Raw genomic sequence first — 20,886 nt, 5'->3', positions numbered from 1 at the left:
AAGGATATTTCTGTAAAAATCTTGAACTATTTTCTACTTAAATTCCACAAGTGAATTATCATTGATTTATACTTTTGTTTATTAGGTATTTCGATCTATTGACTCAGGATCAGTTAGGGGATTTCCTAAACTTGTTCAAGAAGCTGAGGCACAGGTATACTCTTGGGCTTGGTCTATTCAATGGCTACTACTGCTCTTTGGAGTTGAATATTTACTTTGAATTCCCTCTCTTTTCTTGGATACCATTGGACTTGGCCTATTCAGTGGCTACTAGCCTACTTTTGCTCCTTGGAGTTGAATATTTTCTTTTTATTTTATGTTTTCCTCAATCAGGTGCATGTCCATTTAGTTTATATATTAGGTGTATTTCCACCATGAAGGTACTTTGTTATTAGCTATTAGGTTTATCATTTATGATCAATCAACCTGCATTTGGTGAATTCATTGGATATATTTTGGTTTACCTTTGTTTTTCAGAATCTTATATGTGGGAAAAACTTGAAAATAGACAAGAGCATACATGTTGCATACGTCAAAGCTATAAGATCAGCACAACACTTCATATATATTGAGAACCAGTATTTCATTGGATCTTCCTTTTACTGGCCATCATACAAAGATGCAGGTTTGTATTATGTCAAGATGTTATATGTGTGTTGCATTTTGCATCATTTGTTTTCCTAGGGGATAAAAGGGAGTTTTTCATCACATTGTTTCTAAATTTAATGTTTAAACAAAGTGTTGTCCATCCAAAATTGTACCGTTGTTTATTTTTCTTGCAAACAATTTTTAAGATGAATTTCTTCACATTGCTCATTTCTTCATTTGAAATGTTACGGAACTTTCAAATACCTCTTGATCTTGCACTCACATTATCACACTTGTCAGCTGAGATTTTTCCACTGTACGAAGTAATTGCCCCTAAAAATGTATGGATGAATGCTCATTTAAGAATCAAAAACCACAACAAACAACCATGCATATCAAATGAGATAGAACCCAGCTACTTAAATAAGTATACTTATTACCCAATGCATTTAATTGCAAACTTACAAGAATTTCATTGGAAAGAAATTTTCTACAATTTTGTCTAAATTTAATAAAGTTTTTTAATATTTGTAAAATTTTAACTATTGTAATTGTACTTTTTATGATGCAGTTGTAATATGTTCATTTCATCTTGCATTATATTCAGTCTAATAAAATATGGATTGGGCGCTGCTTCTCTCACTTTTGCCTTCATTCTTTTTGTCTCTTCTCCTCTACTTTTCACTTTTTCCTACAATTTCAGGGTAATTATCATGGTATCAGAGTAGGAGAATGAATAGACCCATCTTTCTTATTCTAATTTTTTCTATTCCTCTCTTGTTTGTGGAACTGAAGAGAAGTGATTGATCTGTATTTTCTTGTTGGACTGATTAACGATAACGTCTTTCTTCCTCTTTTATTTTTTCCTTGGTTGAAAAAAAACTAGGTGATGTAGCGTATTTTTGGAAGTTTTTTTTTTTAATATGATTCTCAGCTGAAGGTGTATACTTAGATTTATTTGGAATTAGAGGTTGTGGGAGGCGCCCTTGTGCTGCTGATTGTGGGTTGGTTGTGGAGTGTTTTCATTTATTGGTGGTCACTATGACTATTTTAATGTGTTTTTGATGAGCCAAAAAAAAAGAATAAAGAAAAAGGAAAAAATGATGTAAACATGTTTAGAACTTATTTGCTTTTGTAGTAGTATCACAAATGGTTGTTTTGGGTAAGATAAAAACTCTATGTTTATTGATAAAAAAATAGCTGTTTTGGTAGAATTTGTAGTCAATTTGTCCAGGGGTATTTTTATCATTTCATAATTAGGATTCTAGTCAGGGGTAGTTGGGGGTTTGTTTAGAGCTGTGTTGATAGCTCAGTCGAACCAGGTTTAGAGATATAGAAAAGAGAAAGGGAGAAGATGAAGAAGAGAAGAAGAGAAGAAGAGAAGAAGAGAAGAAGAGAAGAAGAAGAGAACTATCGTTTTGAGAAGACAAAAAGACTCTCCTTGCTGACCATATATATATATATTGTCAATGCAAGATACAATGTCTAATATGTCCCTACTTAAGCATGGGACATGCAATTTAACACAGTACTAAACAAACAAAGCACATCTTAACTTATGATAAAAAGATAGAAATACACTTCCTTAGCTGACTCTAACACTCCTCCTCAAGCTGGAGAGTATATATCATATAGTCCCAGCTTGTTACATATATAATTTACTCTTCCTAAATTCAACCCTTTTGTAAACAAGTCTGCCCACTGACCACCTGTTCTCACATGCTCTGCACTTATGACGCCAGTAAGGACTTTTTCCCTTACAAAATGGCAATCTGCCTCTATGTGTTTAGTCCTCTTATGATAAACTAGATTGGATGAAATGTGAATTGCAGCTTGATTGTCATAGTATAGTTTCATGGGCTTTCTTATTGAGAACTCGACTTCCTGCAAAAGATTTTTCAACCACATTAGGTCACATGTGGTGTATGCCATGGCCCTATATTCGTCTTGTAACTTATTTATTGGTTTGCTATTAGTATGCTGTCAGCCTAGTCAACCTAGGTGCTGTCAGCTAGTTCCTTTTTTTCTTTTTTGTTATTTGTTCATTATTATGAATTGCCACCAGGGGCATTCTTGTAATTACTGATCTTATTATGTTAAGAGAATATAAATAACAAGCTGGTAGCCGGCCAGCTCGTCTTTGGTTCTCAATCGAACCTCTCTCTCTTCTCTTCTCCTCTCTCTTCTCTTCTCTCTCTCTCTTAGGAAAGAACACATGGTATCAGAGCAATAATTTTGGGGCTCGAAATTTTTTTTCTCATCTGAATCTCAGTCCTTTTTTTCTCTCTTGATTTCTTGGATGTGGAAGACCAAGAATTCTAATCGGATTGATCAAAGTTCTTGCTGCTGTTGTTCTTTGGGTTCTTCTTTGGTCGTAACACCAAGGAAACCATAATAGAGGAGAGGCGATGCTGGAATGACCCTCCTCTCTTAGTTCACTGCTATGGAAAGTATTTTCTGGATTTTCCGATGCTGTGAAAAATATTTTTTGGGTTCTTTTTCTTGATCTCTTGCACCTTCGTACAAGTGCTGGACAGGGGTATGTGCCCCATTTTTTCTCTGTGGGCTATGTTGTGAAGAGCTGTGAAGGCCGTGGTTTTGAGGTTTACATCTCCATGCTGGACAGGGGTATGTGTTTCTTTTTTTTTAATCATGTGCGGTTGTTGAACTGTTAGTAGGCCTTGTTAATGACTCCTTGTGGCCGAACTATTGCTGCTAATGGATTGTTTTCAGTAGCCTGTTAGTAGACTAGTTGTTGGACTGATTACTGGGCTATTCTAAGGGCCGACCTATTGCTGGACTGTTTCAGCAGTATTTTTTCTCTTTCCGGAAGTGAAAATTCTTGGGAGTTTAGCATTCTGTTTGTGTGGGATCTGGTTTGGTATATTTGTGACCCTTTTTTTTCAATGACAAATTATGATTCAACATCATCTGGAGTTACACCAACTCGTAGTACAACTGGTATGGGGGGGGTGAAAACATGATGTTTCCCATGCCAATTACCCTTTTAAATGGCCTGAACTACCTGGAGTGGGCTAAAAGTGTGAAACTTATGTAACAACAGGGGAAAAGCTGGTTACATAAATGGCTGAGTGAAAGAACCCAAATGTGAGATAGCTGAACATGATAGGTGGGATCAAGAAAACAGTATGGTGATGTCTTGGCTCCTTGCAGCCATGGAACCCGAGGTGAAAAAAGAATTTTATGTGGGTAGACACCGCTAGTGAGATTTGGGAACAGGCCAAAACCACCTATTCTGAGCAAAGGCATTATGCCAAAATTTACCAGTTGCAAGCTAAATCCTCAACCTATAAACAGGGAAATCGTAGTTTGTCTGCCTATTATTCAGCCCTTACTTCCGTATGGAAAGAATTGGATCACTATCAGGCTATAGAGTGGAAACATGATGATGATGATAAGGCCCATAAGAAGCTGGTTTCTCAGCAGCGGGTGTTTGCTTTCTTGTTGGGACTGAACCCTACTTATGAATCCTTGAGAGTTCAGATCTTAGGAAGCAAAGAGTTGCCTTCGGTTCAAGAGGTATATGCCCTTGTTCAATTTGAAGAAAGTAGGCGGAGTGTGATGGTTACAATTGAGGGGAGCAATAGGTAGCCTTGGCTGCATGGGTAATAACAATATGGGGAAAAAAAGTGACTCCAAGAAGGCTGATGATAAAGACAAGTTTTGTACCCACTGTCGGTGCTCCCGACATACACGTGACACATGTTGGGAAATTCACGGGAAGCCTAATTGAGCAGTGAAGAACCAAGAACAGGGTAATGTGCAAGGTCAGAAGAAGCCGAATACAACGCATAATGCAGCACATGTGGCAACCCAAGATACTCAGGTTGTTGGTACTACTCGGGACCACTTTACTAGTTTTGACCCCAAGGAAGATATCATGAGTTCCTTCAGAGATCACTTGGAGTCATATGGTAGGGCTTTGCGACACATGGATAGTTCAGTTACTGGTACTCCTACTTTATTTGCATCTTCATCAGGTAATGCGGCTTTTGCATTCCATGTCACCACTACCACTGATTCCCCTTGGATCATTGACTCAGGGGCCTCTAACCACATGATTGGTAAGCCAAATTTATTTCAGATTTATAGCCTTTTGTCAGGAAGGGATAAAGTGAGGCTTGTAGATGGATCATTCTCCTCCATTGTAGGCCAAGGATCAATATCCCTTCCCCATGGCCTTAACCTAAATAGTGTGTTGCATGTTCCTCAACTTCCTATAAATTTGCTTTCAATCAATAGCATGACAAACTCTTTAAACTGTAGTGTAACCTTTTTTCCTGGTTCATGTGTTTTTCAGGATCTAACTTCTGAGAGGACGATTGGTAGAGGAAGCCTAATGGATGGTCTCTATATTCTCAACAACAAAGTTGGACTCTCGGTGTCGTCCTCAGAGTCATATAATCAGTCAAATAAGAGTCAAATGTTTTTGTGGCATAGTCGGTTAGGTCATGTTTCTTTTGAAATAGTGAAGTCTTTGTTTCCATTTTTATATAAGTCTTGTTAGTGTCCGATTTTCAATGTCAAACATGTCAGTTGAACAAACAATGTAAAACAACCTTTTGTTCAATTAAGATCCAGTTTTCCTTTTCATATTGTGTATTCTGATGTATGGGGGCCTACTACTATAATCTCTGAGGGTGGGTATAAGTGCTTTATAACTTTGACCGATGATTTCTCTCGCTATACATGGATATTCCCGATGCGTAGCAGAGATGAAGTTTCAAAGATCATGCAAGACTTCCAGTGGATGGTGTTTACACAATTCGATGTTGAAATTCAGAACTTTCAATTAGATAATGCCAAGGAATTCTTCCATGGTGAGCTTAATGAGTTCTTTGCCTCCCATGGATCTATTCATAGGAGCTCATGCGCAGGAACACTGCAACAAAATGGTGTTGCCAAAGGAAAAAACAAACACCTTCTTGAGGTAGCTTGAGAGATGATGTTACAAATGAATGTTCCAAAAAGGTTTTGGATGGATGCTATACCTGTAGCTGCTTATGTCATCAACCAAATTCCCTCCAGATTGCTGAACTACATGGCCCCTCATCAATTGTTGTTCCCTCAGTCCCTTCTATATTCCATTCCCATGAGAGTCTTTGGTTGTCGTGCTTTTGTCCATGATTTTTCTCCGTCTCGAGGAAAGTTAGACCCTCAGTCCATTCCTTGTATCTTTCTGGGGTATCCCTCCTCTCAAAAGAAGTATCGATGCTTTGATCCCGTTAGTTATAAATTTTTTGTCTATATGGATGTGTCCTTTGAGTCTGCATCGTTCTTCCTTGCTTCTCTTCAGGGGGAGAGTAGTGTGTAAGAGGAGAAGTAGGTTCAATTCCACCAAGTCTCTCTTCCTTCTATTCCAGACCTGGCCCCCTTTTGTGTCTTCCAACGTACACGCTGTAGAGATAAGCAATGTGGCAGAGATGTGCATTGCTCACTGCTATTAGGAAAGGATCCTTGGAGTCATCCTTCCCTGACCTTGATATTTCCATTGCTATTAGGAAAGGAAAATGGAAGTGCACTGCTCACTGCATTTCCAAGCACCTTTCTTATAGTTTGCTTTCACCTTCACACTTTGCCTATCTATTTTCTGTTGCTTCTAACCCTATTCCCAGGTCTGTGTTAGAAGCTCCTAAATTCCAGAATGGAGGGATGCTATGAGGTCTAAAATTGATGCCCTACACAAGAATGACTCATGGGAAGTGGTTGATTTGCCTGAAGGGAAGGATCCAGTCAGTTGCAAGTGGGTCTTTACTATCAAATATCGAGCTGATGGCACCATTGAAAGGTACAAGGCCAGGCTGGTTGCAAAAGGCTATACACAGACATATGGGATTGATTATCTGGAGACCTTTGCACCTGTTGCCAAGATGACATCTGTGAGGGTTCTTCTATTTTTAACTGCTCACTTTGACTGGCCCCTTTATCAATTGGATGTGAAGAATGCATTTCTGAATGTTGAATTACATGAGGAGGTTTATATGTCTCTTCCTCCAGGGATGTATGGAATTGATATGAAAGGAAATGTATGCAGGCTAAAGAAATCCCTTTATGGACTAAAACAGCCCCCTAGAGCATAGTTTGAGAGATTTAGAACAGCACTTGTTAACTTTTGTTATGTGCAGACACAGTCTGATCATACTCTTTTTGTGAAGAGGAGTGGACCTCTGGCAGTATACCTCATTGTATATGTAGATGATATTGTAGTGACTGGTAATGATGTTTCAGGAATTCATGATCTAAAATCTTTCCTCCATACGGAGTTTGAGATTAAAGATTTGGGGGAACTGAGATACTTCCTCGGCATAGAAGTTGCTCGATCCAAGGATGGGATTCTTATCTCCCAAAGGAAGTATCTTCTTGACTTGCTCTCTGAAACTGGAAAGATGGGTGCTAGACCATTTGCTACTCCTATTGATATGAGTCATAAACTCTCTGCCTCAGATGGGACATTGTTAGAAGACAAAGGAATCTTCCAGAGACTTTTTCGAAAACTTCTGTACCTATGTTATTTGAAGGGCAATTCATGCATGCTCCCCGAGACACTCATATGGCAGCAGCAGAGCGAATCCTATGTTATTTGAAGGGCTCCCCGGGAAAGGGAATTCTGTTTGCCAAGCATGGTCATATGAAACTTGAAGCCTACACTGATGCTGAATGGGCCGGAAATATTGATGACAGAAGATCTACTTCTGGGTATTGCAGCTTGGTGGCTGATAATGTTGTTTCTCGGAGAAGCAAGAAACAATCGGTTGTTGCTCGGTCTTCAGCTGAAGCAGAATACTGGGCCATGGAACATGGAGTTTCTGAACTATTATGGCTAAAATCATTGATGAAGGAACTTGGGGTTGGGCATGACAAGCCAATGATGTTGTACTGTGATAATCAGGCTGCCATCAACATTGCTCAAAATCCAATGCAACATGATAGAACTAAGCATATTGAAGTTGATCGACACTTCATTAGAGAAAGGGTCTCTTCGGGTGAAGTATGTCTTCCTTTCATCACATCTGAAGGACAGTTGGCAGATTTTCTCACCAAAGGCATTCCCAAGGCAAAACTTCAGCATGATACCAGCAAGCTTGGGATGATTGACATCTATTTTCAGCTTGACGGGGAGTGTAGAGAAGATGGGCCGAATGGCCCATAGGCTGTTTATTCTTTCTCACTGTTTATGTTCTTTTCTGTAATGGGCCTTATTCCGGGCCCACCCTTTCTATGTTATGTTCTTTGTAATTTCTTGCCCAACTAAGGGCCTCGTAATTATTCAAATTTATCTTAATAAAATAGTGTTAGGGTGCTGAGAGGGAGGAAGGTTCGAAACTCTCACTCTCAAAATACTCATTGCCGAACTCTCAAGGTCTGTTTTCTTTAGTTTTCTTCAGAAACAATTGAGTTGGAGAGCTAGAAAGATTATACCACGTACAGAAAACTGGTTGAAAAAAACAATGTTTGAATTCTTGGCTGGTTTGAACTCTGACTATGACATTGTGAGACAACAACTACTCACTAGAGATAGTGTCTCTTTATCTTAGGCTTACTCTCTAGTACACAGTGAAGAAAGTAGGAGGAAGATTATCTTACAAATTCCATCTGCGGAATCAGCTTTAGCAGCCATAAAGCTAAAGTTTGGAGGTGATAAAGAGAAGGAAGTGAAGAAGGAAGGAAAGAGAGATGTGTTTTATGACTACTGTAAGAATCCAAAACATACTAAGGACACTTGTTAGAAACTTCATCCTCAGCTGATTCTAGAAAGACTTAGGAATAAGAAAGGAAACGCAAGTGAAATTGTTACTATAGGAGCTACATCCACACCCAACTCTACATCTAGTTTTCTTGATGAACTGTGGTTAGGGCCGCTTTGACTCAATTGGAGAGTGAAGTGGGAATCTCTGGATAGTCTCATTCTACTTTTGCTCCACCCGCTTCAACTTTTGCTTAATCAGGTACTTGGGCTACTGCCTATCATGCCTCAACCCCAGGTAACACTAGCCATTTTTGGGTTGTAGATTCAGGAGCATCCAATAATATGACCAGTTTATTCTCAATTTTTCACTCTTGTTGCTTGTCCTTTGGGAGAGACAAAGTGTCTGTTCTGATGGCTCTCTTATCCCTATTTCTAGCAAGGGAGACATCAAAGTCTCGGATGCTATCTCTTTAACCTCAGCTCTGCATGTTCCTAAGCTAAGAACTAGTCCACTTTCAGTAAGTAGTATCACAAAACATCAGAACTGTTCACTGATCTCTTTTCCTGATTATTGTGTTTTCTAGGATCTGGCGACAAGGGAAGTGATTGGGACCGGCCATGAGATGAATAGGATCTAATTGCTTGAACATTTACCTAGGAGTATAGAAGCTGGGAGTCTTTTGGGTCACAATTTGTGAGTCAGATTATGCTCTAGCATTGTGCACACCAATGTTTGGGGACCTTATCATGTTGCTGTTATGGGAGGGTACAAATACTTTCTATTGTTTTTTGATGATTACTCTTGGTATTCATGGGTTTATTTTATGCACTCTCAAGATGAAGTTCCCATTTTGACCCTTTTTTCATCAAATGGTCTTAATTCATTTTGTGGTTAAAATAAAGAATCTCAGATTTGATAATGCTAAGGAGTATTTTGCAAAACCCTTAGCTTCTTATCTCCCTGAGCGTGGAGTTATTCATCACAGTACTTGTCCTCATACACCTTAGCAGAATGGAGTTACTAAGAGGAAAAATAGACACATCCTGGAAGTTGCAAGAAGCATCACATTGAACTCTAATTTCCTATACATTTATGGGGGGATGCCATTCCCACTACAGTTTATCTCATTAACATGATTGCTTCATGAGTCTTGGATATGAAAGCTCCTTTAACTTGTTGTATCTTGACAAGTAGCAGTTTTCTATTCTTCCCAAAATCTTTGGGTGCACCTGTTTTGTCAATATACTTGGATCTAATCGTTATAAGTTTGATCTTAAGGCTTCAAAGTGTATTTTCCTTGGGTATGCACAAAGTCAAAAGGGGTACTGCTATTATGATGTGGTCTCAAGGACCCGGTTTGTATCCGTGGATGTTACCTTCTTTGAGGATTGTTGTTAGAGTTGTTTTATTTCTGCTGTTAGAGTGGTGTTAGTTTAGGGTTCTGTCAGCATGTTCTTATCCTTTGTTTATTATTTTATTATTAGGGTGTGCTGCCAAGGGAAAGATTGTATTTTCTCTTTTATTTATTTCATGTTATTATAAATAAGAAGTTGGGCGATGCCAGCTACATCTTGTTGACTCAAACAGATTTCTTCCTTTCTTCTTCTCTTCTCTTATCCCTTCTCTCCTTTCTCTCTTCTAGAAAGAAAACATGGCATCAGAGCGCAATTCTAGGCGATAGGAATTTTTTTTTCTCTGAATCACATTCACTGTACTCAGTTTTTAGATTTCTTAGACAGTGAAGACAAGAAACCCTAATCGAACTAGTTAAAACACACTTTTACTAATTATTCTGGGTTCTTCCTTGGTTGTAACACCAAGGTAACCCTAGTTGGAGGGGGCTGATGCTGTGAAGGCTTTTTTCTTTGGGTTTGCATGTGTTGATCCCCTTTGTCACAGGTATGTGCTGTGATTGTTTGGTATGGGTAGGGTGTGGTCCAATGGTGACTAGGACTTAAATTTTTGGACTGTTTCGGATTGTTTAATTGCTGCCAGTGGAATTTCAGTAGTGTTTTCTTTATTCCAAAAGCAGAATTTTTGGTGTTTAGTGCCCTAATTGTGACTGAGTGGTAGTAGTTGAGTGGGGACTAGTTTGGTCCACCTGTGGTTCTTGTTTTTGTCTCATAGATTTTTTTTTTTTTTTCCAATGGCAAATGATGATTCTGCTTCATCCGAGGTTATATCAACCCATAGTATAGCTGGTATGAGAGTTGAAAATATGATGTTTCCTATGTCAATTACCCCTTTAAATGGCCTGAACTACATGGAGTGGGATAAAGGTGTAAAACTTTATGTAATAGCAAGGAGAAAAGATGGTTACATAAATGGAAGAGTGAAAGAACCCAAGAGTGGGACAACTGAATATGATAAGTGGGACCAAGAGAACAGTATGGTAGCCATGGAACCTGATGTGAAGAAGAACTTTATGTGGGCAGAAACTGCTAGTGAAATGTGGGGATAGGCCAAAATCACCTACTCTGAGCAAAAGGCACTATTGCCAAGATTTACCAATTACAAGCTGAATCCTTAACCTGTAAATATGGTAACCATAGTTTGTCAGCCTATTATTCATCCCTTACTTCAGTATGGACGGAGTTGAACCACTATCAGGCTATAGATGAAAACATGATGATGATAATGCTAAAACTTATGAAGTTGGTTTCTTGGTTTTTTCCTTATTGTTGGGACTAAACCCCATATATGAACCTCTTAGAGTTCAGATATTAGGACGTAAAGAGTTGTTTTCAGTTCAAGGGGTGTATGCCCTTGTCCAGTCTAAGAAAAGTAGGCAGAGTGTGATGGTTACAATTGAGGGGGAGCAATAGGTGGCATTAATTGTTGACTCTTTTAGATAGATTCAGACTTGATTTAGAAAAAGTTTGGCTGTGCTCAAGCCTAGTCTAGTCACACCCTTTTCATTAAGAGGGAAAGGCTCTGCTTTGACTATTTTAGTTGTGTATGTTGATGTCATTGTTGTGACAAGGAGTGATATTGACAAAATTAATTTTCTTAAACAATTTTTTAATCAAGAGTTTGAAGTAAATAATCTGGGTGATGTGAACGCTGGAAAAAAACCGGCTGTTCACTTCGTGGCCGAACAAATGGAGTTGCCACCCATCAGGATAGATAACTGGGAGTGATGGGTCTCGGAATTGCATTTGGTAAAACATTTCAGAATTGATAGTGACTCCATACCATTCGGTCAAGACAAGGCAATTCTTGGCAAGTTGAGAGAGAGAGAGGGAAGGGGTTAGGCACCCCTCTCTCTTGTCAGTGTGAATACCAGATTCCCTTAGTTATAATTTTCAAAATAATAAATATAAAACAAGAAAAAAAAATACAAGTTCGGATTGAGAGCCAATATTCTCTGACAACTTGGTAGGTCATTGAGAGTGCTTCTTTCTCCTCTTGTAGACCAACCTCCTTTTGGATGCAGGGAACTGAGCAAAAGGGTGAGAAACCCCACCCCTTTTCTATTAGAACCCCGACCTTTGGACTCGGTCGGCTTTAAGGTATTAGGTGAGATCAACAATGGATTTTGTAGATTTGGGCTTAGAGATTTGGGTTCTTTGGGTTTCGACAGGGTTGAAATGGTTCGATTGGTGTTCGAGGGTGAGTTGGGGGTTCAGACAAAGGACCGAGCAAAAATCGGGTGTTGATAGGTGAGCTGAGGTATTTTTAGAGATTGAAGTGGTAAGGTCCAAGCATGGCATTTTTATTTCTCAAAGAAAGTATGTTCTTGATCTCCTAGAATAAACAAGAAAATTGGGGGTTAAACCTATAGATACTCCCATTTAGCCAAATCATAAGATAACTCTAGAAGATGGTGAACCTCTTGAAGATAAGAGTATGCACCAACAACTTGTGGGAAGGCTCCTTAATCTATGCCTGATTCGCCCCAACATTTCTTATGTTGTTAGTGTTGTTAGTCAATTTATGCATTCTCCCTAGACAATCCATCTCCTTGCTATTGAAAGGATTTTAGTTTACTTGAAGAGGTGTCTTGGCCAAAGTATACATTTTAAAAGCAATGGCCACATGAAGATAGAAGTGTACACTGATGCAGATTAGGCACGGTGTATTGATGATAGGAGATCTACCTTAGGATATTGTACTCTTGTTAGAGGAAATCTAGTTTCTTGGAGGAGCAAGAAACAAAATGTTGTTGGTTGCTCTTGTGCAGAAGTTGAATACAGGTCTATGAGACTATGACTAATGGTGTTGCTGAAATGTTATGGCTGAGTTCACTCCTTGAAGAGTTGGAGATTGAGTATGAAAGACCCTTGATGTTATATTGTGATAACTAGGCGGCTATTAATATTGCTCATAACCCAATACAGCATGATAGAACCAAACACATTAAAATTAACATACATTTCATTTGAGAGAGAGTTCCTCTTAGGAAGTATGTTTTCCCTATGTAGCCTCTGATATACAGCTTGCTGATCTCTTCACCAAGGCAGTCACAAAAGTCAAGCTTGAGACAGATTTAAGCAAGTTGGGAATGACAAATATCTTTTTCCAACTTGAGGGGGAGTGTGGAGAAAATGTTTGTTGATTTTGTGGTCCCACATTTTTATTATTTACTGATGACATTTTTCTGTTTTATGTTGCTGTTAGCATGTTTTATGTTTCTGTTAGCTTGTGCTTATGCTGTTACTGTCGATAGGGGTATTCCTTTCATTGTACACTTTTTATTTGTGTCTAATATATATAGTACCTGGAGCTGTGTGTCTAATATAAATAGTACCTGGAGCGGCAGAACAGATTAAATTGACTGCACCCCTTTTCCCTATTTTTTTCTCTTCTTCTTCCTCTGTTCTTTTTCTTCTTTTCTGGTTTCTTTTCTTTACAGAACAGGTCTGAACCTCTTTGGTTGCAGACAACTCCACAGGGGAGTGTTAGAATTTGAGTAATATGTACTAGAGCTGTCAACAGGAAAGTTGTGTTCATATACTCTAATTACTTAAAGAAAGGCTCTTCCATGAATGTTTTTTCATGATGGGCATTACTTTTTCTTGAATAGTGATCGTGGCTCTCAAACTAGGGAGATGAATTGTAGGCTTATTTAACAATTGGCTAACCTTTCTCTGTGGTATAATATGCAAGGTAATATATCAATTTGGTTGGTTAGATGGCATAAAGAGGACCCTTTAATTAAATACGTGGACAACCCTATGGACATCAATTTTGATCTTAGGGTCAGAGATATTCTAGATCCAAATGGTGAATGGAACTGGGATAATATTGTTTATCCTTTCAAAGATGATGCCAAGAGTAGAATCGGAAGTCTTTTTATGAAATTGACTCCTGGAGAAGATATCTTGTTCTGGACTCCTAGTACCTCTTGGATTTCTTTTAGTGAAGGATGTGTGGAATGCTATAAAATCCAAATATCCATTTGATCAGTTTGCCAAAGCTATGTGTGATAATTGCAAGCTATTGTGTGGAGATATTCCTACTGATGGGAGTGTAAGAAGGCTTGGTGTCCCCTCTGGTTCCGGCCTGCAACTGTTGCAATTAGAAAAGCATTGTGACCACTTATTATCTTTTTCATGGAGTATTAGCCATGAAAGTATGGTCTCATTTTGGTGCTAGGCAATATTTCTCTACCAGTTGGGCATTCTTACAGAACTAGGCTGTATCATTTGTATCCTCTATCTCATATTTCAACTCCTAATTTGATCTTGTGCAGACTTCTCCCATTCTTTACGTGGGAGATTTGGAAGGAGGGATTCCATGTGCACATGGAAGGTACTGTTTTGTCAGGCCAAGCTATTCTCTTCAAAATATCTAAATGGATGTTGGAGATATGGTGGATTCATCCCAATAAGGAGGCTTCCTTTATTGATAGGTTATGCTTACAGATTCTTCATGTCCAAGTGGCAGTGCCAAGAAAACCTCAGTTTTGTGTTGTATCTTCGAGCACCCCGGATAATTTTATCAAATATAATGTTGATGGGGTGAATAAAGGTAACCTGGGGATATGTGGAGGAGGTGGTGTGCTCGGGAACCATGACAGAAGAGTTCTCTTTGCACTCTTTGCATTTATTATGTTGGTTCTAATTTTATGGTGGAAATTAGAGCAATTCATGAAGTTATTGGTTAGTATCGGTTATTGTAAAAAGCTATTGGTTACTGTATAGAGTGGCAGATGGATCAGCTAACTTGGTATGCTAGTCTCTCAAAGGGGCCATCTTCTTTTTACTCTAATATTGATCTGCCCTATGATGTTCATTGCATTATATATGAAAATCAACTTCAGCTGCCTGTATTTAGATATGATTAGTTATATTTACTTTTTATTATATTAGGCAGGGTTAAGATGGAACAGGTGATCATTGTTTGTCTTGATTTTGGGGCAAGGCAGGCTATGTCCTCTATATTTGATAAGTTTCCATTTTCCAATGGTTAATAAAATTCTAAGGCGGCCGTCCCTCCACCTTGAGTAATGTTTGGGATTAAAACAGAACAAAGGCAATCTTTCTAATTATATTCTTACAAGCTTTTCTAATTAAATAGGTGTTGGATGCATTGATCCTTTTCTCCACTGCTAATTGCTTTCTCCATTTTTCTCTCTTCACCTCTTTCTTTCTTCTGTGTAACTTCCTGCTGTTTTTCTCGTAATCCACATATTTACATAGTTATTGCTTCTTCTACCTTTCCTTCTCCCTATTAATTAGACTTATTGCCAGTTCTACCTGTCCTTTTATATGTGGGGCTTTTGCCTCAACTTTGGCTCTCCTCAATTTAGAAATAGTCTTCCACTTTTATTTTTTAATTGTCAGACACTCTTTCTGCATTATGTTGAATTCATAGATATACAGGCTTTTACCTATGAAATGTTAATGTGCTACTTACAAAGTCTTATGCCCAATATTCATGAATAATTTTTATCCACCCATAAAATGATTAATTTAAACTTTTTTTTGTAGGAAAAGCATTTTCACTTTTTAGTTTTATTTATTTAAGCAGGTGCAGATAATTTAGTGCCTATAGAATTGGCTTTGAAAATTGCTAGCAAAATCAGTGCAAATGAACGGTTCTCAGTATATGTTGTTATACCAATGTGGCCTGAGGGTGTCCCAACTAGTGCCTCTGTGCAAGAAATTTTGTTTTGGCAGGTTAGCTTGCTTATACATTTGAATTTTCTACCCATTGAATTCTTGTGGGATTAATTCTTTACTTTCAGATTTAAGCATGCACTGCAATTATTGTGTTATTGTGATTGCGATTGGAACTACATTTTCTTAATTAAAGCATATAATAGAATTATAAATAGGTCTTTTGACATTTTGGCCTACCTAAAGTGTATTTTAGTTACTTTTACATAAAGAAATAATGTGAAAGGAAATCAGAAAACAATCCTTCAAATCAGGAGATATCAATTTGCTTTTCTATTCCATTGTAAATCTATAAAAATACACTGGATCTTATTCATCTTGCTCGCCTCACTAATTCTTAGTGGTTGGATACTATGGAACTAAATGTGAAGTATTCTTTTAATGAAGGGGAACTTTCAAGGATTGTTCACGATAATGTCAACTTGTTGTCCATCTAATTTATCTCACAATGACTCATCTAGAAATTGCTGAAGATGTTCAAGTTGTTAGCCAATTTGTCTCGGCTCCTTGCCAGGCTCATTCATCCTCTCTCCATCAGATTGTCTGTTATTTGTGTTGCACTGTTAGTTGTTTGAATACTCATCGTTCTGCCATTGGATTGTGTGTTTTTGTTGTGATTCTATCAACTCCAAGAAGTGCAAGAAGCAACTGCACTTCCACTTCTTGTGCCATATGATGACCCTATTCCTCTTGTTCTAGCTGTGACCAAGCCCTTGCCTCCAGTGCAGCTTCTTATTGAACGACCGCCGATCTGGCAAGTATATACTCAATGACACATATCGGCTCCTTTGGTTTCCTTTCTATTGATAGATCCAACAGTTGTTTCTGTTGAGGATTTTGTGCAAATTTGTTAGTTGTTTTTGTTTATTATTATTTTTATGTAGGAAGTGGGGACCATAACACACTTTTTGGGACCCTTTGGAGTGATGTTTTTAAGTTTTTTATGCAGTTTTATGTGTTAGCCGCCCTATAAGGGCATATTAGTCTTTTACACTTGATGTAATATGTTAAGCTTGTACCCACAGGGGTATTCTTGTCTTTTTCCCTATTTTTATATTATGTATGGTCACCTTAATATATAAATAGAATGGCTGGAACCTCCAGCACACTTTTTGCCTCTCTCACATCTTTTCTTCTTCTCGTATTCTCTTCTTCTCTTCTTTCTCTTGGAAAACATGGTATCAGAGCAGGATGTTGCTCTCTAAATCTGCTCCTCTCTTATCATGGGTCTTTCTTTATTTTTTTTTTCTTCTGGATGGGAAATTGAGAAAATAGACCTGACCTAGGTCTGAGAACACTTTGGCCCTTCTCCCTATGTTTAAAACTTGATTGTTTATCCAGAAAACAACTTCAGAATTAAGTGGATGGTCGACTGTAGTTCTCCATCGAGGTTGGTGACATTTTTTTCTCTGCTGTTGGTTTTTTCTGGGTTGAAAACCTAAAAAATCTGCTTGGACTGATCATAACCTAAAGAACTAGGTTGTTTGTAGCCTTGGTTCTTGTCAGAAAGCCCAAGGACAGGATGTGTTTATAGTACGGATGGTGTAAGGGTGCATTTGACCCTTTTGTGTGGATCTGTAGATCCAAATCCGTCAGGTTTTGAAACCTTTGTTGGTCATGAGTGACCCAAATCGACTGGCAGAGTACTGCCGTTGTAGTAGTTGATATGTTTTGACTTGTATTGTCCTTGGAAAAGGTCAGGTAGACCTGTACACATGTGTGATGGAAGCTGCTGTGTATGTGTTTGCTACTTACGTGAAAGTCTCTAAGGAGTGGGGTGATTGTCACCTGTGTGTCTGGACTGAATGATAACAGGTTGTTCACCCAAAAACCCTTTTTTGTTATGTCTACTGAAGATTTAGCAACATTTGGAACTACATCCAATCTGGGTGGACTGAATGGTGGCCCTGACACATTAATTTCCCTATGACTATCACTCCTTTGGATGGTAGGAACTATTGGCTTGGTCCAAAGAGATGTGGTTGTACATTACAACTAGTTGAAAGGCAGGGTACATCAATGGGAAGGTGAAGGAACCTAGATCAGGGACTACCGAATATTACAAATGGGACCAAGAAAACTGTATGATTATGTTGTGGTCTCTAACGTCCATGTTACCTTCAGTTAAGTAGAATTTCATGTGGGCTGAAACAGCAAAAGAAATATGGGAACAAGCAAAAGCAACGTACTCTGAACAAAAGGCACTATGCCTAGATTTACCAATCACAAGTTGAATCCTCAACATGTAAGCAGGGGGAGAGAAGCTTATCTACCTACTATTCAGCCCTAACTTGAGTTTCGAAAGTGTTAAGAGTACACAAAACATGGGTATTTTGGTCATTTGGGTTTATCTATTTGAGAGTGAAAGGTCTGTTTTATTTAAGTTTAAGTTATGTGTCCCATCACTTATGAGGGACAATATGGTCTTTCTTGTAACTATGTTATTGGAGATAAATACAAGTGGGTCGACTAGAGAGGACTGATTTTCCTCTACTGGCCGAACCCTTCTTCTTCTTCTTCTCCTTCTTCTCTACTGTAACCTAGGACTAAATAAGGTTTTCACATGGTATCAGAGCGCATGCAACAAGTTCAGATCTGCTCGTCTTGCTCTTTTATTCTGGTTTACCCATTTTTTATCGCCCTCCTCTTAACAAATAGGTGAAGGGATGAGAGATCCATCATGTGGATGGCCGAACCCTGCAGGAAGGTTGGGCGAAATTTCAAAAATTTCTCTCTCTCCCATGTGAGAATCGCATTCCCTATTTTAGAAAACTGCATCTTCAAGGATCAATCTTGAACCCAAACCAGACCAGATCTGAAACCAAAAGGGAGTGGAGGGATATACCTGATACGAAGTAGTAATAACCTCCAATGAAGGTGTTCACGCCCAAGGAAAAATCCAAAGACTGCTTCTACCGAAGATGACACGGTGCAGGATAAAGCAGAATCAGCAGGACGACTCTTCAGCAAGAACCGAATTCTTCAGCAAGACTATGATGGAGAGCTAGTGAGCACGACTTTAGATTACCTTTTCTGCCAAAAGGTAATATCAATAACTCTTCTTGATCGCTCCCACAGGTGGAGATCGAACTGGTATGGCGGCAAGAGTAGGAGAGGAGAGTGTAGTCAAACTGTGTTGTCTCTCTCTGGAAATCAGCAGTCACTCAGATGATTTTTGTTGTTGTCCTGAGGGTTCGCCCTGCTCTCCTATTTATAGCCTTAAAGAGAGGTTCTCCTAATCCCATTAGGAGTTTCCTAAGCCAAATCTTGTATTTGGATCTGGACTCTCTTTAAGAGATAAGGATAATCCCTTATCTTATTTGCAGATAAAGATCAGCCCTCCTAATCTAATTAGGAGTTTCCTGATCCAAATCTTTATTTGGATCTGGACTCTCTGAGTTGATAGGGACAATCCCTTATCCTATCTGCTGGTCTAAATCCCAGAACCACCCCTTTTTAATTAATCTCATTAAGCCAGTTCGAATTGGACTTTAGGCCCATTAAGTCTATCTGCTCACTTACCCTCCAAATTGCTATCCAGTTGGATATCCTTGTATAGCGTGGGACCCAAACATTGATCTACACATCAGCCACATGGGTTCAACCCAACCTCTGTTACAAGGCCTGGCCGAATTCACTGTAGGAGACAGTGAACCCCTGAGTCCATCACCATGGGCTCTTAATGGGCCCAACATTTACACTAAATGGTCCTTGGGTCAAGCCACCTTTTAAAAACCCAAGGACTGTGGGCAGATGCAAGATTAGCCCATCAGGTATTACCCTCAATGGTCTTACACTTAACCTCTTGGCCCATAATGATCAAACACTGCCCAACAAGAGAGGACCTCTCCCTCGGCTACAAGGTACAATGCTGCACTCTCTACTCACATGGATCCCGGGAATTAAAACCTTTTGCAAACAATTTGAAACCATTATATATATATATATATATATGTATATCTCTATATAAATATATTTTGCAAAACAAATTTCAACGGTTGAAATCAACTGCCGGCAGTTTAGGTTTCCATCAGAGAGAGTGCATCCCCGATCATTCACTTTGTCCGACAAAGGGGCCGATCTTGTCACTATGATCACCCACTCAGATGAATTCTCAGACTGTCCCAACATACCCAGGTTTTGACCCCCTCTAAGGATCTCACTGATTGGCATATCAAAGACAGCCCAATCCGACACCTAGTGCAATATCATAATCGAGTCTAGGGGTCAGGTGTAACATTCCAGTTTTGCCCATCTATCTCCAAGGTCCAGGGCAATACTGGAATTCTGGTCCGGTTCAGGGTTTCAAGAAAACCCACACTACATGTACCTCAGGTCTCACCCTAGCAGCTGAGACAAGCCACCCCAACCAACTTGGTGGCACATCAGTGTCAGCCTTGGAAGGATAAATCTCCCCAGATCTATCCAATGGCTGTGAAGATTCTAATTCTAACTAACACGAGTCTCATAAGTGTCCAGTTTAAGGGTATTACATAATAACATGAATCAAATATGTACTTTATTCATTTACATTAAATGTCAAAATGTACATCAATCTAATTGGAGCTAAGGGCATACACTGTCTAACAGCTCCCACTTGCACTTTGCTCCAATCGGGTACCACCTGGAGTCCCAGACTTTCCACGTGTTTCTCAAACACTTTCTATGTCAGTGGCTTAGTCAATGGGTCTGCCACATTCTTCGCTGATGCTACCTTTTAACATTAATCTTCCGTAGATCCAGTGTTGTCACACAACAGTGGAATGGGTAATGTGCTGAATTCCAAATTCCATAATGAACACCTTCATTCATTAGGCAGCCTCACTTATGTCAATGTGTTCGGCTTGGGTTGTGGAGTGTTATTCTTACTACTTGGGACCCCTGTTTGTTGCTCTTTCAGCTAACAACACATGATCCTATCGTGTAGATATAACCAGATGTAGATTTTCTATCATCTGGGTCTGACTGGAAATCAGCATCAGTATACCCCTGGATCTGTAGTGAACTACCACCGAATACCAGACAAAACTCTTTTGTCCTTCGAAGGTATATTAATATGTTTTTCACTGCGGTCCAATGCTCCTGCCCTGGGTTTGACTGGAATCTGCTTACCACATCACTGCCTGAGAGATGTCAGGACGAGTGCACAGCATGGCATACATGATACTCCCTATGGATGAGGCATAGGGAACGTTTTTCATGCCCTCAATCTCTTCGGGAGTCTTGGGAGACATACCCTTAGAGAGAGTGACTCCATGCATGGAAGGAACATTTCCTTTCTTGGAGTTCTCCATGCTATATCTCTTGACTATTTTGTCAATGTAAGCAGATTGGGATAATCCTATTATCCTCTTCGATCTATCTCTATAGAGTCGAAGACCTAGTATGTAGGAGGCTTCTCCAAGATCTTTCATGGAGAATTGTTGTGAAAGCCACACTTTCAGTGTAGTCAACATTCCTACATC

The 20,886-nt window shown here is 39.1% G+C and overlaps 1 protein-coding gene across 9 annotated transcripts in view; it reads left to right on the top strand.

The window, feature by feature from the left end:
* Window positions 1-20,886, top strand: part of LOC104588555 (phospholipase D delta-like) — a 98,496-nt gene that overhangs the window by 22,577 nt on the left and 55,033 nt on the right. For all 9 annotated transcript variants that reach the window (XM_088887832.1, XM_088887830.1, XM_088887834.1 and 6 more), the window contains exons 6-8: window positions 86-154; window positions 478-625; window positions 15,273-15,421. In XM_088887832.1, coding sequence (XP_088743958.1) covers window positions 86-154; window positions 478-625; window positions 15,273-15,421 — 366 coding nt within the window. The remainder of the gene's footprint in view (window positions 1-85; window positions 155-477; window positions 626-15,272; window positions 15,422-20,886) is intronic.

The sequence above is a fragment of the Nelumbo nucifera genome, chromosome 5 (assembly GCF_055504915.1).
Source record: "Nelumbo nucifera cultivar China Antique chromosome 5, China Antique-T2T, whole genome shotgun sequence".
Taxonomy (NCBI): domain Eukaryota; kingdom Viridiplantae; phylum Streptophyta; class Magnoliopsida; order Proteales; family Nelumbonaceae; genus Nelumbo; species Nelumbo nucifera.
This window is presented reverse-complemented; position numbering and strand designations above follow the sequence as displayed.